The 26,541-nt window shown below is 32.2% G+C and overlaps 1 protein-coding gene across 1 annotated transcript; it reads right to left on the reverse strand.

Moving 5' to 3' along the window:
• On the reverse strand, positions 1-24,705 carry LOC148277570 (differentially expressed in FDCP 8 homolog). The gene is made up of 6 exons (XM_088232717.1): positions 24,226-24,705; positions 16,028-16,316; positions 13,499-13,660; positions 11,836-12,071; positions 10,564-10,776; positions 1-8,057 (listed from the first exon to the last, which is right to left on the reverse strand). Exons 1-6 carry the CDS (start codon positions 24,403-24,405, stop codon positions 7,815-7,817), a joined length of 1,323 nt encoding a protein of 440 aa, XP_088088843.1. The 5' UTR covers positions 24,406-24,705; the 3' UTR covers positions 1-7,814.
• Between the last annotated feature and the right edge of the window lie 1,836 nt (positions 24,706-26,541).

Raw genomic sequence — 26,541 nt, forward strand, 5'->3', positions numbered from 1 at the left:
TTTATTTGTTAAAAAATTTATTGCTTTTTTTTACAAAACAAACATCCTTTATTAACTCATCCACAATGATTATTCTTGTATGACAAATAATATTTTTATTATTGTAGCTTTGATATTGTGGATTATTAATATGTATCTTAGAGTATTTACATCTAATATACTCTAAGATATGTATAGTATATGTATTACATAGTTGTCACTTCTACAGCCTTAAGTAACTACAATTAGTTGAATGAAGTTATTGCAAACCAGCCTTTTAGATACACAGAAAAATAAAACATTTTTTGTTACGCAAGCGGAAGTTTAATATTTAAGTTGCAATCTTCGTATGAAAGTAAACAGTGCAAGTATAAAGAAAATAACGAAATATTCATTTGGATTGATGAATTTATGTTTGTCATTAGAGGTAAGTCAAGAACTTAAGAGTTAGGCAACACAGATAATTTGTTCTTCCCGAATGCAGCACCAATTTACCATCGATGCCTATTTGAGAATGATTGGTCTGTTATGAAGCTTACTACTACTTTACAATAGCTCTGGAAGATGTCTTCAAAACTCTTGTCTGGAACGACAAGGGTATTAACATCAACGGCGAACTCATTAGCAATCTCAGATTCGCAGATGATATAGTCCTATTTGCTAAAGATGAGAAAGAACTCGAAAACATGATAAACGAAGTTAATACAGCATCCCTGAAAATAGGCTTGAAAATGAATGCTTCAAAAACTAAAATAATGAGTGATGCAAACCAATCATGTAACATCTTAGTAAATGGAGAAATAATTGAAAAGATTGATAGTTATATATACTTAGGACATGAAATAAAGCTCGGCAAAGATAATCAAGAGGTAGAAATAGAAAGAAGGCGAGGTTTAGCATGGGCCGCCTTTGGTAAGCTCTCATTTATCCTAAAATCTCCGAAGTATTTAATTTACTTAAAGAAAAAACTTTTTGATGCTTGTGTTCTCCCTGTACTGACATATGGCTGTGAAACTTTTGTGTTCACAAAAAAAAAATTTACACAAATTATGAAAGGAGAATGCTGGGTATTTCGTTGAGAGACAGATAAACCAATACATGGATTAGAGCGAGAACAAAGATCACCAATGTGGTCCATAGCCAACCAAAAATGGAGCTGGGCTGGTCATATAGCCAGAATCATAGACTCTAGATGGACCAAAAAAGTCCTGGAATGGCGACCCAGAACGGGTAGAAGAAGTGTCGGCAGGCCTCAGACAAGGTGGTCTGATGACATAAGACAAGTTGCAGGAAGTGGTTGGATGCGGTTGGCTCAGGATAGGGAAATATGGAGACTAAAGGGGGAGGCCTATGTTCAACATTGGACAAGAGACGGCTGATGATGATGATGAAAGCTTACTAAGAGAGGTGGATATTTTCTTACTTGGATTATCAGTGTTAGACTCTTCCTCTCTAACTATGTATTGTGATGTGTATGGGTAATTAAGTTATCTTTGTTTTTTCTAACTTTTACGAATTACATGTTCATATATCCTTCAATTTTCCATTATGGCATTTTTAGTAATTTTTTATAAAACTCGTATGTACATTGTAATTAATTGGCAGGTGTGCTGTAATGCACATGTATTTAAAAAAAAAAAAAAAATGAAAATTGACAAATACTTTTTGTTAATACATACTTTCATTTCAAATTGGATAATATATGTGAACAATATAGCTTTTGATAAAACGCAGAGTTTGTTACATCATTTAGTGAAACTCCAAAGAAAGTTTGAAAAAAATTGGAAACAATTAGTATTATTGGATAAGAATATGTTTATATGTGCCCTATTTCAAGATTCAAAATAAAAAAAATAAAATAGTATTACATCACTCAATAAGTTCGTAGTATGATTAATAAAACAAAAACTTTAGGGGAAAATTTGACTGTTCATCAACGTGTCTCCTTCAAGAGTGATACATTCATTCTAATGCTTCCCTAACATTTCGATTCCTTTTTTGTCAATTAATAAAATGCTGTACACATCCCAAAGTACAGAGGCCATACCAGCTGACATTGGGCGGCTTCCGCTGGCTGCTGTCCACTCAGCTGACTGCCGATTGGACTATCGGAGTATAGTGATGGATCCATGTGCATGAAAATAATATTTTTATTGAGCTAAAACAGCGCTCTGAATGGTCAACGATCAACTGAGAGGAAACGAGGTACCTACTTCGAACAGAGCTTTCTTATAGGCAATGCCTTCTGATATTTTTAAGGTAACAGCTTTCTCACGCAACATCAACTTATCTGCCAAACCTACTTTGTGGACTCTTTTTATGTTTCCTAGAACAATTGCCAAATTTGGGCGACTAGAGCGTTCAGAATCATCATCTTATATCATTTAAAATCAGCAAACTACGTTTATACTTTTTGTCTAGATGGAGCAGAATCCAAATAACACTTGTCAAACCATTGCTTTGTTTGAATGGTATTTTTAAGCAATGCTACATCAACACATGAAATGCAGATTTTCCGATTGTTTTGAAAATTACAAAAGTAGTGTCACTAAAACCACTGTAACATGTGAATTGAACGTCAGATGGTTTTGAAATTTCAACATGCATTATTTAAAGGTTGGTACTCCCTAAAACTAATATGGATTTGTCAATAGTGGCGCCAACTATATGTCATCCTACGAATTTATTGAGTGATGTGTTATTTATATTTACATTTCAAAATGTTTTGCATTTTTAGATTGTTGAATATTGTAAATTGAAGAATAAATATAAATAGTATCTTTTTGCCTTCGTCTACACCTGGTACAAACTAAAACATATTTACTTATATACGATTGCATTTTGTAAAAAATCCATAATTTTAAAAATTAACTAAAAAATAAGCAGTTAATCAAAATAATTGTTATATCATCCATGCAATTATAATTTACATTAAACATTTCATAAATCTTTACTTTTTGAGTAGACAAAAACTACTTACTCCAGCAAAAAGTGTTCAGTGATACCCGAATTTCAGTTTTCTTAGAAATAAAAATAATAATAATGTTTTAATTTTAGTTCAGTTATTAATTTAATGAGGAAGTTCAGTGTTATTTTATTTGTTAATAGACTATCACACTAAGCCAAAAATATTAATTCTTTATTTTTATTTCATTTAAATTATTTATTGACAATTCTTGATGGAATTCCATTGTAATGATGTAATAACTTATATTTACATATAAGTTATTAATTTAAAAAATACTTGGTACACTTCCACCCTCTAATGGGCATCTTCAGACTGGTGAATATTATACAGTGTATGGATAATTTACATAAAACTAAATATTATCTTAAGTGTAGGTACATTTAAAAATAAGTTGAAAAATATACAATACGCAATATTGCAATGGAACAGAGTGAGACAAATGATTGAAACATGTGTTAGCAGTGTACTTTAAGAGAATATTCTATTATATGAAAAATATTTATTGTTTTATTACAATGTACAGGGTCTAACTAAGGGGGCTAATAAGGGTAAGTTTTTAAATTCTATCTGCTGATTTATTAAAATTCTATCGCTATTATTAGACCCCTTAGTTAGACCCTGTACATTGTAATAAAACAATAAATATTTTTCATATAATAGAACATTCTCTTAAAGTACACCGCTAACACATGTTTCAATCATTTGTCTCACTCTGTTCCATTGCAATATTGCATATTGTATCTTTTTCAAATTATTTTTAAATGTACCTACACTTAAGATAATATTTAGTTTTATATAAATTATCCATACACTGTATAATATTCACCAGTCTGAAGATGCCCATTAGGGGGTGAAAGCGCTAATTGGCCAAAATAAATAAGTGGAAGTGTACCAAGTATTTTTTAAAAATTAATAACTTATATGGAAATACAAGTTATTACATCATTACTTTATTTTTATGTTTTGTATTCTCATCGCTATGATTCTTTAAAGTTTGGTAATTACTCTGCTCGTGACGTTACGAGTGGTCGTTGGTGAGTTGTGCTGACATTTAAAAGTAGAGCCCCGTAGCTGTCAAAATACATTAAAAGTTGAAAAAACTGGCTACCTAGAAACCAGAAGTCTATTACAACACATAAAAATGCTAAAATTGATTGGTTGTATCACAAGAACCTGTGACTGAATTCATTTTCATTAATTTTTTCATAAATTTTTGAGAAACTTCACCGTACAATTAAATGCTCTAATTTAACTAGTGCATTTTTATTCATTTTTTATACATTTTCGAGAATCTTCACCTTAAATTTAGAAACTCTTATTTTTACCGCGTGGAAGAAAACATTTATTATATGTAATTTCCTGTAGCACAGAACTCCTCAATCCATCAAAATTATAAAATGCATTTTTGAAAAAAAAAAACATTATATACAAATGATAAAATCATATACAATATTAAAATTATAAAATTAAACATAAAATCCAAAAATTGTAAATATTATAAATTCTAATTAAATTAAATTAAGACTAAAAACATGCATAAAATGGTGACTGATACAATAGCTTTAGTTTGAATAAATCTAAAAAAAAGCTTTTTTGTATCGTTTGATGTTGTTAGAATATTTAACAGGAAGATTGTTCTAATGGTAGCAATACACGTTTGCCAAGTGTCGACAAGCGTTCACAAATTCAAGCTGCGGATCAAGCGTTTGGCTTGGAATGCGAACGCTTGAGAGCGCTTGATGCCGATTGGGACAGTGTCGGTTTTTTTTGCACAGAAGCTTGTGGGAAACGCATGTGAGGTCTGTCAGTACAGCTTTCAAACGCTGACGTATTTGAAACCCAACGGGGAAATCGATAAAGATAAGAAAAAAATTGTCTACGGCCATGAATAAAAAAAAAATATTAATTCATTAATCAAAATGTTGATTCATTGTTTTGATAGTATTGTAAAAGAAAAAATATATATAATTAAAACAGAATGGATTTTGTCTTACTTTACCGGCGCAGAATCCTTGTACAATTTTAGGTATTTATTTATGGTTTATTAATTCATAACGAACTTTTAATAACATTTAATTGAGTATCAAAAATATATTTTTTTCAAATTGACTTGAAAAGGCTTTCCATTTTATATGGTTTGGCTAGATACTTTAAGTAAAAAGTGAACACTCTTGTAACTTAACCATTTAAAGATGCCAAAATTCTTTTTGTTAATGCAAGACGATAAGTGGCTGATATAGCACCCGTGAAATCTATATATTGTTTTAAAATATAGGTAAAATTTTGCTTAGCAAGAATTTAAAATCAGCTAAATAGCAATTGATGAATTCTTAATTTTTTAAAGTATCCATTGATTTAAAATAAAAATAATTTAGCGCCTACATAACATATACATCTTAGCAACTTCGAATTTCGCTACGCTTGGACGCTGAGGACAAACTGCCACACATGCAATCGTGAAGAGGCTGACATTTGGCTTGCCAAGCATTTGGCCAAGCGGCTTATGACAAGCATGTGGAGGTTGCATAAGAACGGTCGCCTAACAGTTGTACCTAGATATGTACTGATTCCCAAGGTCTACAATTAGAAAATAATGTTAGGCTTGTATAAGTAACATGCATTTTACTTATAAAATCTATACATTATTTTCAAATGGAATTTCGTCTATGGCTTATCCAAAACTAAAAATGTATTTACATAAATTTTGAAACAAAATGAAACAGGAATATAAATATAAAAACATAAAATTATTCTGAAAAATAAAAAAACTGATTAACCCTTATCTTGGCATCTTGGCAGAGGAAAAAATAAATTTTGACGGCTTAAAAGGCTTCAGAATCCCAAACAATTGTTTTTTTTTGCTTTGTGGATTGGATTGTGATAATGCTTTTAAGAATGAAAAATATGGTAGAGCAGTTTTAACTGAGTGCTGTTTTACTCCTGTTTTAGTTAATGACAAAAAATGAAATTACATGTATCCTATAGGATACATTGCCAAGAAAAAGGTTAAGTATTACAAAAAATCACATCACTATCATGGAATTAATTTGTTCTAAATTGGAATTTAATAAATACTATGATTGCACAAATGTCAGGCGTCTGTTCTTTCAGAAAAAACAAATTGTAGATTAAAAACAAAAAAATTGAACAAACTTGTTTCATCACAACGCATAATTTTTATTTTTATTTAACAATTTCCATTACACTTATCGGTAACATTTAAAATCACTAAATCACTAATAAATAAAAAAATACCTTATGTAAATATAAAATTATTAGACCCTTTTTTATATAAAAAAAATTCAGTCTCAAATTGTATAATTGATTTCATTAATTGATTAAGATTTTTAAAGAATATAATTTTTAAGGGATAAAAATATGAAATAAAGGTTAATCAAATAAGCTACATAACATTTTTAACCGATTGTTTACTACTATACTAGATACAGTTTTATACTCGGAACGCTGGCAATGATTATCCCATATTTATAGCTGAACCGAAACTAAATACACATGTTAATAATGTTAAGTAAGATGAAGAAGAAGACGTATCACCTATAAATTGAAGTATATGGTAACATTATGTATCGGCCTTTCAATACATTTAACACATATTAGTTCATCAACGATAAAATTCTTAAAGGAAATCGGTCAAAAATTAAATAAGTTTATTTATAATACATTTTCATTTCATTTCAACATGATACAGTGATGACACAAACTATAAAATCAGTAATAGGACCTGCCTGGGAGATTACATCATAGTTTATAAAAAGTCATACTAAAGTCAATATAATATTATTTATTGTAGTGAGAGTCGAAATCACAATATTCAATTTGCAAGTGCGGTAGAAAGACGTAAGAAAATGTCACATTGAAAATATGGCAATAAGTTACTTCACATAAACTTACTCTGACTTCTAATATTTATGGATTGTCAAATTTTCTGTTGTGATTTTTTTGTAAAACAGGTGTTAACATAAGTAGTGTCCGTTTTTTCCCAAATTTAAAAATGAGCACCGGAAGTCTAACAAAATGGTAAAGGTAATAAAGAAAATTTTCTGTTCTATAAGATATTGTGTTTGCTTTTACGTTACATGTATTGTATTATTTTATTTGATTACAAGCCTTCAAAATAGAATGTCAAGTAAATGATTGACACCTCCTTCTGTTCGCATTCTTCCGAATTAAGTTCGCATTCTTTCGAATTAAGTTTGCTGCTAAAGCTGTTTGCGATATTTGTGCAGTGTACAGTGAAGATGCTACGAATTATTGTCAAATTTGTCAAAAAATAATGCAAGAATATATCGTGGGTATACTGACAAAAAACGTTAACTCGAAAATAGGCGGATTTGACTTAATGATGCAGTTTTGTGAAGTTTTAACGCTCTACAAACTGCCAAAATACTCATATTAAATTTCATATATCTGTAGTTTTAAAAATAAATTTAAGGTTAAGTCGTATACCTGGTATTTTATTCAGGCTAAATGTTTTAAATACCTTAATATAAAATTTAGAAACCGAAAAATTTAAAACATGTTCTTAAATGTGCACTTAACATCTTACTATATTTAAATAAGATATAAAAGATGATTGACTTGATTTCTCAAAACAGGGATTAGAGAGTTAAAGCTTTTTGCCAGTATACCCACGATACATTGTTAACTAATTTATTGAAATAGTTTTTTTATTGTGTCTTCATGTTTTCTTATGTTTTTGAAAAAAACGGACACAATTTATATCAACACCCAATATATTGTCAAATTTTGTATCTAAAAAGTAAAACTTACAAATAAATAATGTTTAAAAAGAAATTAAAGTATTTTATAAATTTTTATCAAGAGTTAAAATAATACATGTAATGAATTAAACATCAGACGTCCAATCTTCAATACACGAATCGACGTCGTCTTCCGGATCTTGGCTTCCGGAATTTGTTGCTCTGTTCTCGATCCTAATACACTTAGGACATGTCTTTAGTTTCCTTGTCCAGCAAACGCGATGGAATAATGAATTACATTTCTCACACGCAATGGAACCAGAGTCAAACGGAAATATGACATTATCATTGCCGCATAGCTCACAGAGGTAGCCTTTCCCGTAGCATGCCTGAAATAAACAATTACTAGTATTGCAATCACTTGCTAAGACGCTTGCCTCATGGTCGAAGGGTTCCGGGTTCGATTTCCGGTGTGATCACAAAAATTTAATGTGATTTTTGATGTTTAAAATATCTACTCGTTCAAATACCTGAGGCAAGACGCAATCCTAGCCATCAAGAGCTGAAGGTTGTAACTGCACCAGTAGTCATGTGGTTTGAAGACACTGTCTTATGAACAAGTCAGTTCCGATTCGTATTATAATTATATCATATAGTTTAATAAAAATATATGTATATAAATATAGAAAATATTAAATAATCGTATTTATTATTTTATAACCAAGTAACACAGTACTAGCTAAAGTAAATATGTTAGAATAAGTACTTTGGTTAAGAATAAATTTTAATTAATTTATATTTAAAATTAGACTATGTTGTAAAACAAAAAATTCAATTAAAAAAACTTAAACTTAACTTGTTTTGTAACAATGCAATTTTTTATTTTTTTAATATGTACATATTATAACTTACTGGTGTTGCAGTGGTTAGCTCGTTTGGATAGTGTTCTGAGTTTAATTCCTGACAAGGTTGACATGAAATATTTATTTTAAAGGTGTATTCACCATAATATTTCATAGTTACCCTGGACGGAATCTGAAGCAGAAGACTAATAATTTTTAATGTATGTAAAAATAATTGAGACACTCTGCAAAGTATGTCTTTCTTGTACGTATATGTTTGTATATGTCTGTATATGTTTATATACATTTATATGTTATGATTCATATTGTTAGATTACGCAGACAGGGTAAGTCAAATTGTAACAGAGTCGTATAAGTTTGTGAGCAGGTTTCCTGCAAGACAACATTCAGAAATAAAACATAAAGATATGATGGAATATTGACAGACATTAGTTAAAAAGAGTTACACAAAATAATTTTCATGCAAAAGTTATCAATAACAGTATAGATTGAGTTTTTCTACTGACATTTCTTGGTGGAATTGCATTTTAATTTTAATAACAGTATAGAGTGGAACACCTGTACATAGCAAAAGCAATCACAAGCAACAAAAGCTCAAAAGTCATGTGTTAATAAGAACCGTCCTGAATAAGCTTTACAGGTATCATAGTTATTCTTTATTCAGGGAATTCAGAGTGTTTGATATCAGACAGCAATAATTACTGAAGGCAATTCAAGCTGAAACAGAGATGTACACCCATCAGTTTCTTATCATTCGGAGACTCAGAGTTCCAATAGTGATCCGATTTCCCGACAAATGGTTAGAAATTCTGTAGCACAGAGGCAATACTCCTATAATATAGGACAAAAATGAAATACAGTAAAACCCTTTTTATACATTTTTCAAAGGAACAAGAAAAAGAGTGTAAAACTGAGGCAAACAGTAAAGTGAGGATATGAAAAATATATGGAAAAAATAGGAATTACAGAAAAATAAAATAATTTGCTACACTATAGTGTACATATACTTCCAGAAAAGTTGTAAAAATGGTGATGATTGGGGATTGTTAATGTTTTTTATTGACTATTTTATATGATTTCACTAAAAATATTTCAATATTTTGTATTTTTTCAAACAATATTATGTAATCTGTTTTTTTCTTTGATTTCAAAACAACATGTTAAAATTATTTTATGTGTAAATAATAAATAACAAAAATAAAATTTTGAATTCTCATAAAATAACGTTCACTATTTTTTCCCTTAAATGTTGGGAAATTTTATTTATACGGTATCACTTTTTTTCTATGGCATCACTAAAAACAACTGTCATATAGATCGCTGCAAAATTGTTTCATACTTTTATGACAACTTTTTAAACTATACTTTTTTTAAATTTGAATATTTATATTGTTATGTTTTAAACATCGCAATTCATTGATATTAAAACTTTATTGTTCCTAAACAGTGGCAACTGCGCATCATGATTTGTACAAGTCAATATGACGTTTTTGTTCAAATGAAAACTAAAACTAACCTTAAAGGAAGACACTTAAACAAAAAGGTCAATTACACTGCACCTGCTTTGAATTTAGGTTAAAACAAACATTTATCTTTTATTAGTTGTTTACCTGTTTTTACTTTTCATTCACGCGGCACATGCAGTGGCGCGCGGACCGCGGCACCATTATTACGACATAATTTTGGCTTTTTTGACACATGATATGAATTCAGAAAAATTTAAACGTAAAACCGGGGTGATAAAAAATTTAAAAAACGTTAATTAGGGGGAATATTTGAATGAGAATGTGTATGAATAAAAATGGGTCGTGGACATTTAGGTGTAAAAGCGGGAAAACATAAAATTGAGGAACGTAAAAACGAGGTTTTACTGTAATAATAATGCAAGAACCATAGAAATGTTGTAAGAGTCTCGAGCAAAAGAGGTTACTGACCAATTTCCTTAGTGAAATTGGTCGCAGAGTAAGCTTTGAGTGAGGGGCTTACATATTTATGGCGTATGTGAAATTCATTGGGTTTACTGATTCCTTACCTGGCACTCCATGATGTGGCTTCTAAACTTTTCTAGCAGTTTACTGAGCTGAGAAACTAGAAGGCGATCTCGAGCCATTTCTAGGTTCTCTATGCTGTACAAGTTGGAGCTTTCTATCATGTGAAGCATATCACCACTTATCAGTGTTCTTCCTTCTTGGCAAGCCACTAAATAGTTGCGAATGTGTTTGAAATCTCCTCGCATCTTGTGAACCTGGGAAATACATAAATATTAATTCATTTACACCCTGAGGTTATTTAAATTAACATATTATTAAAAGTACTTTTTACGAGTAAAAGGTATTAATTAAATCAGCAGATGAGGCAAGTTAGGAATTCTAAAAAATTTATATTTGACTCTTAACTGATTCAGAATGAGTTTGGTAATGAATAGCAGTGAGTCCAAACGGGATAATTGAGTTCTTTCTTATGAAATCAATAGGTTATGAACTCTTATAGATTGACTAAAATACACCGGAAAATTTTTTTTTTAGACAGTTTTGAAATAACAGTACAAAAAAGAAATAAAAAAAATAATAATTTAACAGTGAGTAATAGCAACACGAGTATTTATTTATTTATTCATATTTTTTGCTTACAAACTATAATTAATAATAAAAATAATGTGACCTCACTGGGGTTTCCCGTGCCGAGGACACTTAACAATATACTTTTTAAAAATTACATTTGAGAATACACAAAGGAGACTAACTTTAAAAAAAACTAAGATAATTAACAAATATTCAGACAGTTTTAAAAACAAGGTATTTATGTACATCTATATTATTTATATTACAAAACACACAATTAAAATAATTAAACAATTCCATACATCGTTCTTTTACTTACTAGGCGCAGAGAGGAATGCGCAATGGAAGAGTGATGCTAAATAATCTTTGTTACAATTTTTGAAGTATTTTGTGTCATTCTTCAAGAAAATCAAGGTAGGTAGTACAAATAGTAAACATTTTTTTTTTAAATACTGAAATGATTTTTTTTATAAAGAAACCTATCCATCACTTTATTGAGTATACTTTTTCTACACGGTACTTGTGAAGCGTATCTCCCGTGCAAAAAGAAGTTCCGGCGTATAGACAAAGACCAGGAAAAATCCTAATTAATCTAGCATGGACCAAGTAAATACAGTACAGATAAAGTGTTGTCAGGGCATGTGAAATAGGAAGACAGCTTGCTTCTCCAATATTAATTATCTTTTTTAATCAGATAACGGATGAGAAAATTTTCTTGTACAGTGATTAACAATATAACTTACAAAATCTAATTCACCCACAAAACTAAAGAGCTTATTGTTGACTTCCTCCAAATTGATGATTGGTCTCTTTTTTGTTAAGGTCAAAAGTTGAAAGGCAGCTTGTGACACATATTTCTTATCCCAATCCCAATTGTGCACTATCCGTGCTGGGATTTCTATTGCGTCGTTCCAGTGACATGTTGTGCAATAGAATAATCCAGAGTAGTCACAAAGCCGTGGCTCACTTAACCTTCCACCTGAAATCACAACACAATATGGGTGTATGTAATATCTTTAAAGCAATAATTCACTCCCACTTAAAGAGAAGCCCTTTAGCTCTATTGCATAGAACAAAAGCGTTCCAAATTTTCGGTTTGGTTTTTAGTTTAACAGCAAATATGTAACGGGCGGTTTCGGTTCAGTTTGCGCTTGCAATTCTCGACCAGGGCCCCGATTACAATGGGAAGTTAACAGAGTTATCTTTGACTGTCTATAAAGAAAAAAACGATATTTGTATCCGAAAATGAGTGTATTTGCTTGAACAACAAACATTTCAAGTATCTTCGTCTTCTAAAAGCAGAATATGTGTAAAAAAATTGTATAAATATTTTTCTTTTCATACAGAAAACTTAATTTTACTTTGTAGATAAAATTTAAGTCAAATGTTAACTTCTTATTGCAATCGGGGCCCTGAGTACATATGGCCCGTTGCATTGCTATAAACTGTAGCTAACTTCGTAGTTGATAATCATATAATGGTTTTTGTCCGTATGGGTGACACTATTAGCTGGTGGCGTATTATGACTCTAAGGTAATACCAATGATGATCACATTCGATGGTCTAAGTTAGCAGAATTTTGTTTCCGCTTTCTCATTGGATTCTTCTCTGTAACCATGTTGAATTGACTTAAATATCCTGCAGCAAGTCACATTTTTTTAAAGGGCAAAACTACTAAACTGACAGCTGTCAGGACACTTATAAAGTATTGCCACTCAATAAAATGGTTTAATCTAATTCCATGTTAAAAGGGAACATGTCAATGGACTAGTCTTCTTTTAACATGGAACTAAAATAGGTGTTACAATTTTCTACAAGTTATTTGTTAGATTAGAGCCTTTTTGTTACATATAAAAGATATGAATTGTTAAAATAATCTTAGATAAAAATGTCAAAATCACCAAACATGGATCGATTCAATTACAAACCACCGAACTTCTTAATTAGAAGAACAATATTTTAAGGGGGAAAAAGTAATTTTAAAATTAAATTAAAAATATGCTCAAAGTAATTATAAGAAAAGACAATATTTAAAGTAATCCAAAAAATAACGGATAAAATAGTAATACTAAAAGTAATCAAAATTTACATTAGTGATGGAAAAGAAATTAAAACACTATATGTATTTAAAAATAAGAATTAAAATAAATGAGAACAAAAAAGGCTTTTGTTGTAAAAGTGCAGTCACATAAATAAGACGCATACTATATACTTGAAGATGTGTCGAAAGTCAGAGTAATCGTTATTCATACATGAATTTGTATTGTTATCACAACCAAGAAAACATTTTTATAAAATACAATATCGCATAGCATTACTCTTTGGGATGACAATGCTTTTATGTCTATTTTGATCTGGTTAAAATAATGGTGGCATGCATAGTAATAAGATTGATAAGGTACTTACTAAAGTTCAATTTAGTTTTACACTCAGCACAGCGGTAGCCTTGAGCCGAAAGGCCTTTTTGAGGACAGATGGCAGTTTCAATGTGTCCTTCTGTGGCCAGAACTTGTCCACACACGCGTAACACGTTCCCAACACATTTGCAATGGCAAATAAAACCACAATCTGTAAATATAAAATGTATTGTTGATATCCCAAAATATACTATTCGCTTCTATATTCAGGTAACCCTGCTATAACATCATCATCATCTTCATCATTCCCATTCCGCACCTGATGGTGCATGGGGCACTGCATTGGTACACCAATCGCAGTGTATCTGGATTATTTTTGAATATTTTTGTATATCTTGATCATTTTTGTTTAGGTACCAGTCCGGGGACTATAAAATATCCTGTCGACTTCTTGGTGTAGTGGTCAACGCGTTCGCCTACCATGCAAGAGGTCTCCGGTTCGATCCTCGACATGGTTGACATGTATTATTTATTTAAAAAGGTGTTTTTTACTATATAATATTTGAGGCCCCTCAGTATCCAAGATGGCCAAACCATTCTATACATATTTCTGTGACCTCCATATTTTGAGATGCGCATGGAGTAATATTCAACCATCACGACAATACGTCTGCTCATTCATCGTTAGTGCACAAGCAAAATTGTACAAAATCGAATTTGAACAGGTTCCTCACCCACCGTATTCGTCAGACCTGGCCCCCAGCGACTTCTACCTGTTTCCAAACTTGAAGAGAGGGCTCACCGGTAAGCGATTTTACTCAAATGAAGAACACTAGATGAAATAGAGGCCCATTTTGGAGAGCTTCCAAAGGGCTACTTTTTGGACGGGATAAAAAAGTTAGAAAATCGTTGGACTTGCTGTATAGACTTAAAAGGAATTCGTGTTGAAAAAAAAAACTGAATTTGGCCGTAAAATGTTTTCTTGTTTCACTTATTCCAAATTTTTTGAAACACCTAGTACATTACAATGAAAACAATATTTTTCTACTTATTAATATTCATACAATTGCATATTCTAATCCCTATTTTATTTTCCTCTTGATATATATAAAACACATTTATTTAAAAATAAAATAATGATTAAAAACATCTCAGTATGTTTATTTATAACAGTAGATAATTATATCTGTAAAAAGTGTTTATGTATTAATGAGATTGGCTGTGCCTATTTAGAGTTACAATTTATAGTTCTAGCCTTTACGTGGGTACTTGTGGAATCTTAATCGTTACTATATATACATATTACGTTTTATTATAAAATAAACATCATTCTGTGGCAATGAACTTTAAAATTATTGATGATATGGGTTCATCGGGCTCCTAAGACTTCTTCGCCATGGCATTTCTTCGCCAGTACGGTTGTTCATAAAATAATCAGGAATGAATTCTTACTTGCTATTGTAAAAATGCATTTTAGTAAAAAGTTCACCAATAAGTAAAAATAAAATAACTTTATCTAAGAGAAAACGCCATATCTGTATCATTATTCTGATTCCTCTCAGGAGTAGGCTAAAGTATTTACTGTCTAAAAACTATTATTTTAAAAACAAACTTTGTTCATAAGAAACTTTGAAATCTTTTTAGTTTTTGAGAAAATTGGAAAGTTTTTTAATAATCTCAAAACTAACCACAGTGCATTAAGTAAAGTAATGTGTATTTAATTTTCTTTTTTAAAAATTTTATTATTATTATTGTTCATTTATTATTTAAAATGTGTTCCACCGAAGTTTTTTGATTTAGTGGGTGACAAATTGTAATATGTATTTAAAAAATATAAAGTAAACGCTGTTCTGCAGCACTGAAACTGAAACAAGAAAAATTATGAACTAATTAAAAAAACTGATAATAATGATAGCCAAATGAAAACAACAATATATTCGAGGATTGCAGATGACAAACGCTAATGGCAAGTTCTGTAATACGCATGCTGATTGATTTATCGTTCACTTCGTATTTTTATAAGTTATTGAGCAAATGCAGCAACTTTGTACTGATTGGTTAGTTTTTAAATCACATTCCATCTACAATAAAAACTGAGCTGTGGGACAATTTCAATACATACAATATGGTATGAGAAAAAGTCCCGGGTGATCTCAAAAGTGACTACTTTTACTATTTGAACATTTTCAGAAAAAATACTTTTTTACTTTAAGAAAATCAAAAGATGGATAAATTAAGGAAATATGGATGCACAAACATAGGCAGAATAATGAATGTATAGCCATAGAAATATCTTGAGCCTTAGACTTATGCGATATTCTCTGCTCAAAAATGTGCTCCATCCTGTTGTAAAGCACACAAATCAATTTATATATATGTAAGGAGTGTAGGTATGCATACCCACATAACTTGGCAAGCTCATTCTAGATTTGTCTCTCCTACTAAACATTCCCGAGCTTAGAGCCACATTACAAGTATTTAAGGATATTTATTTAAGTTACAATACATGGAATATAACCACTCTAGCGTTACTATTCAGCATCTTCAAACAAACATACAGAATGAACAATCAACATACCCTTGCAAATGTAAGATCCCTGTACAACACTCCATATAACACCGCTGCAGTGGTTACAATATAATTTAGTGTTTGGTTGAATATTTTCTTGAGCTTTAAAGTGATGGCCAGCTATTGTGTATCCCAGGGTAGATGGATTACTCTGATGATCTTCCAGCTCCTGCACTCGGTAACGAAGTTCTACTAAATACCACACTAACCATTTTCTCTCAGTCGAACATTGGTCGCTACTCAACACAAGTTCCTTAGATTTTTCAATAGCCTTGGTCAGCTCTTCTAATGATGCATCCTAGAACGAGAAAAAATATATATACACCGAGGTAGAGACAGAAGAGGAAGCCGTAATAAATATTGCGTTTGAATCGGAAAAAATAAAAGCAGACAACAAATACAGTCGTTATTTTAACCAAGTTGTAGTTCTGTGGTACTGTCGAGGACTCACGATTCAGAGTTGGTTCAAGGAACAACTGGGTTTACATTTTCAAGCATAGTTGTTTTCACTAGAGAAAAATGGCATTACAATATTCAGGTAAATCATGAGAACGCTAATATTTGGATATGCAATCAATGTATTTATTACTCGGTAGAATGTTACACATACAGTGGATGGATATGTTATCGCTCTTTTACTTATTTCGCTTATAATTATATCGTGGGGTAATTACTACAACTAAGTAACTTCAAAATCAGCATGTTTGAGTTACCCTCTAAAAACACATATTTGTATTTTCCTTTGTGAGTGCTACAAATAGGCAGGGTGATTCTTTCAAATTATAACGGACTCAGTATTGATGTAGACATTTTTAACTGCACGTTGCATTTGTACAGAAAATTTCTTCATGGGGCCGATTATTTGAGATAGTTGCTGAATGTGCATCTTGAGTGGTTTATGTATGTATATGTGCCGCATGTAATGTATATGTTTGTGTATGTTTTATATGTGCGTTCATGTGTGTGCACGGATGGCTCGGAGTGTACATTCGGTATTTTTATTTATTACCTCCATGGAAAACGCAAATGTCAACAATTATTCTTTTCTCACTTAAAATTCTTATTTATTTTTTATTTTTTTGTCACATTTAATGTTTATATCTTTTTAATTTATGAAAACTTAATTGGTCTTTTCATGTTAAAAAATTGTTGTTTTTAATACTTATTTTGTATGACTGTATGTTTTCTGAATAAAATAAAATAAAATAAATAAAATATTATTATGATTTGAATGCACGACTTGTCTATTTGTGCATTCACGGAGGACGACAAAAAAATGTGTTCTTAGTGGGTAACTCACAAATGCTGATTTTCAGGTTACCTAGTTGTAGTATTAACCTCGCAATATGATGGCGATGGTGAATAATCTTTATAATTTATTTACTTAAAGGTTGTTTATTACACATTATTTTAAACATAAGTCCCAACTCCATGAGACTCAAAGTCCTGTTATTTTTTTTCTTTTTTCTTTGCATTTTACAATAGGTATACATGAGTTACAAATACAAAAAAAACTGTTAGATTAACACAAAAAAATCCCACAAAGGCATGGCCTGTGCGTGATGATTTGTTAGTATTTTAATAATTAATTAAATAAAAATAGTAAGATACAATAAATAATAAACGATTTAATTTTTTTGAATCCCTAATTGATATTTATACATAGAAACCTATCCAGCATTGTTATTTTTTTACACGGTACTTTATGGAATATACTTCCCGTGAAAAAAGAGATTCCAGAGTATGTCTCAATCGTCTGTTACTTGAAGGTCAAGTGGTCAGTTTCGTTCTTCCTGTGTCAATTCAGGGACAATGATAAATCAAAGCAGAAACCACTTTAAAGATAAAAATTTAGGACATGTTTGTAGACAAGACCCCTGTTATAGGTCCTGTCGGATATACAGATCTGGTGGCTTCTAAAAAGAATTTCAAGGCTTTTAAAAAGTTTTGTAATCATTTCGGTGAATTGATCATGTCCAATCAATTTAATCCCAGTCAGTGAAGAATTCACTTCCCTCTCTTCTCAATCCAATGAAGTACATATTATGTACTTCTGGATTACTTTCTTTCAGCACAAAGATGCTAAGGCTACCAGATTTCAGAGAGCTCCTTCGGGCAGCTTTTCTCGTTTGACAACGAGCAAATTTTCACCGCCAAGGAGACTTATGTCCTCAAATGCGGTGTGCGGTATGTGGTGGATAAGCTGTTGTAGACAAGACTGGTTCACAAATTACAACAGTAAAATGAACTGGTCCAAGAAGTTCATAAATTGGAAAACTGTTTTCAGGCATTGCCTAGTAGGTGAATTGGTACAGCCGGATGAATCTCACCCACATGATAAAGGTTTCAGCTCTTTTACATTACAAGTTAACAGATACGAGAGTTTTTTTTCCGCTTTTTTCATAAGAGAATTTCCTCATCCCTGTTGTAATTTGTTAGTAAAAATTTACATTAAACCTGCCAGGAATCCAAGAACTCCATTTCACAATCCTGAATTTTAGGAAATGGAACGAAGACAAGTCCGCCTTATTGTGTAGTGGTTGGCGTATTCGCCTACCGCGCTTGAGGTCCAGGGTTCAATTCCTGGGATGGGCGACATGAAATATTAATTTAAAAAGTGGTTCTGCGCTGCAACATTTCATGTTCCTGGACTGGCACCTGAAGCACGAGGCTGATCATCTTACCTTCATGTGGCAGATGATTGATATACGCTGCATTTAATGTACTAATGCAGTGGTCTATGCACCATCGGGTGTGGACGGGTATGATGATTTTTTAAATCGTCCTGTTTCATAGGCTCACCATACATAATATCACACAATTTTGAATACGGGTACAGTCAATTCAATATAAATTATGTTTTTTTAGGTAGCCCCCTATGGGCTACTGTACTACTGTAATGGCAAAGACACTTGCCTCACGCATGGTTTGATTCCCGATGAGATATTTTTTTAATGTGATTGTTTCTAAGCCAAGACGTTCTGTGCAATTGGCCGCTGTAATAGGGCCTCCTTACCCGCATGATGTATTAAATTAATGCAAATATCTGTTCCTTTGCCAGATATGCTAATGTACCTAGTCCTGCCGTAAATACTGTTACAAACTGTTTTTATTATAATAAAAAAGCAATTAATTTTACAAAAGTTTTTTATTACTATACCAACATGCATATTCCACTAATTGAAAAAAAATGTTTTATTCAAAATGTCCTCCTCTTGCCTTCACACAGGCCTTTAAACGTGATGGCCAATCGGCAACGGTAGCACGCACAATATCTATGGGAAAATTGGCCACTGCTTTTTTCAAAGACCGTTTCAAGCTCTCCAAATTTGGATGTCGTCTGCTACAGACCATGGTCCCTAACACTGACCACAATTCGTAGTCCAGAGGATTTAAATCTGGGCTTCCAGAAGGGCCTATCTTCAGCTCTAATGAACTCCAGTATGTGATTTTCCAGCCATTTCTGGGTAGATTTTGCCTTATGAGCTGGAGCAGAATCTTGCTGGAAGATCCAATATCTCAAATTGAACATTGTGTCATTGAGAGGCTTAACAATCTTCTCTAAAATGTCATCTTGGTGCAATTTCGCACTTGTCTTCTCACCCTGCGCACAAAAATGAAGCTCAGAAGCCCCTTCGTAGGAGACACCCCGTCAAATCATCACTGCTGTTGAATGATGACCTCTTTGAACTTTAAGAATGACTTGAGCGGCTTCTCGAGAGCTATGAGCATACACTCGATGATTTTGCTTGTTGAAGTTTTCTTCGATGTTAAATATTTTTTCATCAGAAAACAGAATTTGCAATGCAAATTATTACTCTATTATGAAATAAGTTTTTTTGCTCTGGCCATCCCAATGTCCCTTAAAGGTAGAGTAAGCAAATGACCAGTGCTTTTTCAGTAAGCCCTATCTTTAGGTAAGATTTAATGATGCGAGACATACTTCTAGTCGATATATTCATCTCCCTAGACAAGATTTTTTGTTTACGGAGAGGATTTCCATGAATTTGGCTTCTGACAGCCTTAATAGCTCCTGGAGTCCGCACAGTTCGAGGACGTCCAGATCTTTGTCGGTCTTCAGCTCTTTGAATATTCTTGAACCGATTAATAGTTTGATACACAAACTGGTGACTTATACCTAAAAGTTTTAGGGTGTTAAAAATGTCTCCCAGCTTCTTCTCAACTTTGTGTAACGCGATTACAGTGATTCGGTTTTTTTTAACACCCCCCTCCATGTTTACTCGTTGACGTTCAACGACTAACTAACTATAGCAATAGCATAAGGGTTGGTACTTTACCTGAAAAAAGGTTAGGGGTATTTACCTGCTATTGTTTACATTTTATGAATTTTCGAACTCGTGTAACAGTATTTATGGCAGGACTAGGTATAAAAGTGCGGAAGCATTATCAAAATCAGACATTGTTCTCCATACCAATTTGAGGTTATAATAATTGAGGTTATTTATACACATATAGACTAAATAATATAGATATGGGTCAAGATTATAAGTTTAGGTTATAAGATATTACATATTTCCTTTTATCTAAGCTTCCTATTTACTTATGTAATTACTGAACATATAAATAGTACCCATTTAGATAGATAAAAGTATTTACTTGTGGCCAAATTCTATTTCCTTAAAGTGCAACTCATGTCTCAGATTCTATAATTTCATCATCATCATCATTCCATGTCCGCTTCCTAGTAGGAGCATATGGTGTCCATAAAGATCCTCGAGGCACATCTGTCGGCTGCCAGCTCATGAGCATCCTCCCAAGTCAGGTTCGCGTCCCGTAGTTCTGACATGAACTGCCGACAAACAATCAGCAGTGGACATCCAGGACGTCGAGAACCTGATGCCTTGTAAAATACGCAAGCGTAGTTAAGGCTCTCGGGAGGCATCCGCAGTACATGGCCTAGTCAGCCTCCGCTTGATGAGAGTTGTCACAGGAGTTTTTTTGCGTACGTTCTCCTTTTACTTCATTCTTTACAAAGTCAAACCAATACACATCCAGGATTCATCTGAGACATCTATTCTCAAATCTCAGAATTTAGCTGTTTTGGGTGAATAGGTGTTATGCAGGCGTCATATAGGCAGCATTTGGACAGCCTTCATACTGTTGAATGTAATGCCTGCTATTCCTAGCCGCACTCCCGAGTTCTTTTTTAAAGCTGCCATTTTCCATGACTTATATTCCCTAGTATTTGAAACTCTCGATCCTTTCGATGACTTGGTTTGACAGAATCAGGGGATTTTGGGCATCAAGACACGAAGTGTTACACAGCACATGGGTTTTTGCAATATTGTTTATCAAACCCATGGATGCGGAGTACCTATTTAGAGTACCTATAGTGGCCTGAAAACCCCCAACTGAATCGTCAATTATAACCGCATTATCGGCATAGTCTAGGTGGCAGAGTTTTTGGGAGGAGGAGATGGATATTCCTCGATCTAGTGGAATTGATTTCTTTAGGATGAAGTCCATGAGGATTATAAAAAAGAACAGTGCAAGGGTGCAACCTTGACGAACTCCGGTGGTAACCTCAAACCAATCTGTGAGAACATCGCTGATGCTGATTCTGATTCAGCTTTCGCCCTCGAGTGTTTTAATACTTCTTTATTTACAGCATCTCATACATAATAAATATAGTATAAATTCCTTACAAGGAAATATGTGAGGTGCTTAAATAATTTTCTAAATTTGACTATCATCATCATCAGATCCCTATCCACTCACAGTGGTACATAGGGCACTGCATTGGTACTCCAATTGCAGCATATCTAGATCAATTTTAGTACATGCAAGGTAAGTAAATAAAAAAAAAATTCATTACTCACTGAGTCGAAACTCATCAAGAGTTCTAGTTTTATTTCACATACAGCACTGTATATATATAACATACACTGTATATATATATAACATACATTCTGTATGTGAAATAAAACTGGAACTCTAGATGAGTTTCGACTCAATTGCTACACTCGATCAGAAACTGAGTGCAGATAAGTCCGCTTCGTAGTGTAATGGTTGGCACGATTGCCAACCATGCTTGAAGTCCTAGTTTGTTTCTTGGCTGAAGGGGATGTGAAATATTTGCCTTCTTCGTATGCCCAGACACAGAAATTGATAATCACCCAATAGGAAATAACAACAAGAAATTAATGGATGAAAAATTAAGAAACAAAAATCAGTAACCAAGAATATTTCTTTAAAAAGCGAAGGAAAAAATAATAATTATGTACCTCAAATTCAATTGCTCCTTTCTGAGAATTTCTATTCTGAACGCGAATTAAAATGTTATAAAAACAACTGGAAATATAATTAGGGAGTTAATTGAGTGCTTTATAGATATACAAAGGTTAAACAAATAAGGTTATGTATCTTTACATAAAATAATTACATTATCATCAAAGGGTATTTCTCAGTATGTGCATAAGTGCAGTGCACTGTCAAGTAAAAATAGAATTGAATGATTGATAATACAATGCAATAGGAATTCATAGCAATATCAAATGTATTTTTTATTCAAAAATATTCATAAAAATATAAAAGGATCAACTCTAGTCGACGATCTTTTTATTAATCTATACGCATTTTTTTAACACACGTTTTTATTCTTATTTACATAGCATGAAAAATACAATACGGAAATATCACATACTACGAATACCAATGAAAAATATGTGATATTGATTTTGAAAGATAAATTGTACTTTTAAAAAAAAATCAATATGGATACTGTGGAGAAATCTTCATATACATAACTTTTAAATTAAAATTGTTAAAAAATTTGTCTCCTCAAAAATGCGACATGTTTGACCTTGACAATTGTGACATCACTTTATTAATTATAAATTATATATAGACCTTCCAGGGACAAAATCTTGCAATTGTGGTTTGGATCCTGTTTTGGATTATTGTTACGCATATATTGATGACATTTTGGTAGCATCAACATCAGAAATCGAACACCAATAGAACCTACACAAACTATTTTCAATCTACAAGTGGTCAACTCAGAAAATAGTCATTTTGGGAAGACGGAAGTGAAATTTCTTGGTTATCTTGAATCCGAAAAAGGAACAAACCCACTTTCGAAAAAGGGCGAAGCTATAAGGAATTGTAGCCGGCCATAAACCGTCAAGGACCTCTGACGTTTCTTGGGCACGCTGAATTTTTTCAGATTTGTGTCCCTTTGTACTGCTTTCAGTAGAATCATAAGCGCCTCTCAACGCTCTCAAAACCGTCCATAATTTATCACATCCCAGAATAAAAGCTACTGTAAAACTTATAGGGCAACGCTATGTCTGTCCAGCAATGAAAACAGAATGGGGACGCAACTATTTACCATGCCAATGTAACAAGGTCACTAAACACGTCAGCGCTCCACACGGAACCTTTCGATAACATTGGCCTAATTTGAATATGTCCACATTGACATCGTCGTCATGCTAATATCAGAGGGGTGCAGATACTGCTTGACGTGTGTGGATCGTCTCGCAAGATAGCCTGAAGCATTTTCTATCTAAGATCAGGAAGCTGAGGCAAGCGCACATGCATTTTATAAAGGATGGATTACCCAGTTGGAAACACTAATTGTTAAAACAATTTGCAATAAAAGTGTCCCAATATGTATCAACCATGGTCCAATTCAAGTAAATTATTCTAAAAAATAAGCGAGTTGTGATGTGTCCATATGAGTAAATCCTTTGAGAAAAGTGTGTCGCAAACGAGTTAAAACAGATAGAAACATATATACATGCATCCATATAAAGACAATGGCTAGAATAAACAAATAGTCATAAACTATAAACATAGACATAAACTATTTTCTTTAATAACTGCAAAATTCTCTTCAAGCAAACATTTTTATCACAAATTACTTTTGATATTTTAGCATGCACCATATAGATATGCCTAGATTGATACAAACGTCTGTTGAACGCATCTGTCAAAACAAGTCGCAAAAATGAAAAAATAAGCTTTAGAAATTTCGCAACATTTGTAGACTACAATATTCATAATAAATTACAGAAAATATATTTTATCTTAATTTTCACAAAACAAAATTTGAAACAATAATATCTGCAAAGCTACGCAATCAAGGCAGAAGATATTAACAGGTTAGGTAATTAAAATAAAAGACGCAATCGAACTTTATAATTGCCAAACTCCGATTAAAAACTAGTTGATTTCGAACTCACTGGTGGTACTTTGAGCTGGATGCTTCCCAATCCCACGGGAATAAGAGAGGAGTCCGATACGTCATCCCCAGAGAGACAACCAGAAGTGGAAGATGAAGGTGTGGATGGAGCTGAAGGCAGTTCACTGATGTTTGTATACGCTGAGTATATTGTCATTGCTGGACTCCGATTGATATTCATTTTATATTACCTACTTTATAAAAAGCACTAAAAGAACTTATCCACAATTATTTTGGCATAGATTTCTGACACTTAAAATGTTCAGAGTTCAGTCGAAACTTGTTTCAATCTACACACTTGAAAAATAAGGCGGAATTCGTTTTAAAGGCTATGCAATAGTAGACGACACCTAATATTTCGCATTGATTCGTTTTTAAAATAACAAAGAACAACCATGATATAATAATTACATTAATGACTAGTGACAGACTTCACGAAAATTTGTCAACGGAGTTTTTCTAAATGCGTAGATCATAACACATTCAGACATTCATCTAGTGGTGTAAAAATATATTACAAGTATCGAATATGATGTTCGTAGCTTTGTTTGTATTATTCGGATAATACGTAATCGATTATTCCGGTTTATTGATTTATATTACTGGCTTAACTTACGATCTTCCCCGTTTTTAATCATGTGTGTAATGTTTAAAAAGTGATAGGTTATTTATAATAATCTATCACTTTTTAAGTAAAATATTTTTTTTGGCCGATTTCATTTCGAAGCGATATTATTGTTTGACGATGACGATAATGATACGCCTCTCCCTTGAGGTTTTTTTTAATCCGCTACTGGTGGAAACTCGAAAAAACGAGAAGAGGTCAGAATAGAACCTTTTAGGAAATATATTCTATGATCACTAGGAAATTCATCAATTTTCACTTTTGTAACCCTACATTCAACATGAAAGTACTGATATTATGTTATGCCATTGTGCGTTTAGAAAATTGTGGATATCGCATTCCGATGCGCAGGCAATTGTTACCCATATCGTGTTCCATATTTATTACAGTATACTACACATAATACAGTTTACAAAACCCACATAAATACAAGGCAAGCATTTTTCGTCTGGAGCCGCCTGTAATGTTCAGATTCATTTCGGTTGAGATATATGTGTAGATCACAAAAAAAAATTTAATCCAGCGCATGATAATTTTTTTTTTAGTTTAATCCAGCAAAGAGTTAACAATATAGCGATCAGACACATAAAAAATTGTTCCAATTATGGGCCAGTAAAAATTACAATGATCAGCCACTGGCCGAGCATTGTTTTTATATAACCAAATAGATAAATAACAATATTAAACAAATAAAAACAACAACAAACCCAGATTTTATCATTATTACGATATTAAAGTTTTCATTTGTTTATACATAGATATATAAATCATGGGAAAGCAACGAAAATTAGGAACTTATGAATGTTTTATGGCTTTTGTCATATAATATCAAAAATTTAATCTATCTCCTTATCAAACGAATCATTTATTACCTCGTTATCATTACGTTCAAACAAAACATTACTTGTGTCGCTTTCATCGCAAGTCTTCAAATTATCTTCTAAGATAAAGCACTCGTGACAAAGGAAAAGATCAATTATTTCACCACCTGAAATATGGCTGAAATGCAATATGCTTATGAATATGCATTTCACTGAAAACACCGTAAATTTGGAATCTTTTTAATGGTTTTTTGAAGATATAATACAAACAATAAATTGTCTTTACTTTTTCTTCACCTTATCTTTTAATTATCTAATTAATTCGTTTTTTTTTCGTTTTCTAAATTTACTTCTTCAGCCTTTCTTTTTTTTTTTTTCTTTACACCTGTTTTGCCCTACATTTTTTATCTATGCATACGGTAGCAAACAGTGTTCTCTTGTATATGGTAGCAAACAGGTGTATCAGGCCATAATAAAATCTCAAGTATGTTAGATTGCTTGATGACCCACAAGTATTTTCAGTTTCATTCAATTGATCAGTTATGGACATTTCTACATTACTTGCCATAAGGTTTTTAGTGACATGATTGTTTGCGTCGTTAGTAAACTTTCCTCATTATTTATAGAGAACGAAAAATTCCTTAGATTGTTTTTCTCTAATATCGCCACTCTACCCCAACTAAATTCCCATTTTCTAATAGTGAGTTATTTACAACTCGTTAAAAATGCCCTAACATTTCCTTTTTCTTTTTAAATAAAAAAACTAAATTTATTGCAACAGAGAAAAAAAACATTTTTGAGAAGGGAATATGGAAGTCTAGGGATTTTAGGGCTTATGACCTGTCGTTGACTGGTTTAAGTGGCCACTCAC

This window comes from Micrasema longulum, unplaced genomic scaffold (genome assembly GCF_059751315.1).
Source record: "Micrasema longulum isolate JH-2025_06_02 unplaced genomic scaffold, ASM5975131v1 h1tg001011l, whole genome shotgun sequence".
NCBI lineage: Eukaryota > Metazoa > Arthropoda > Insecta > Trichoptera > Brachycentridae > Micrasema > Micrasema longulum.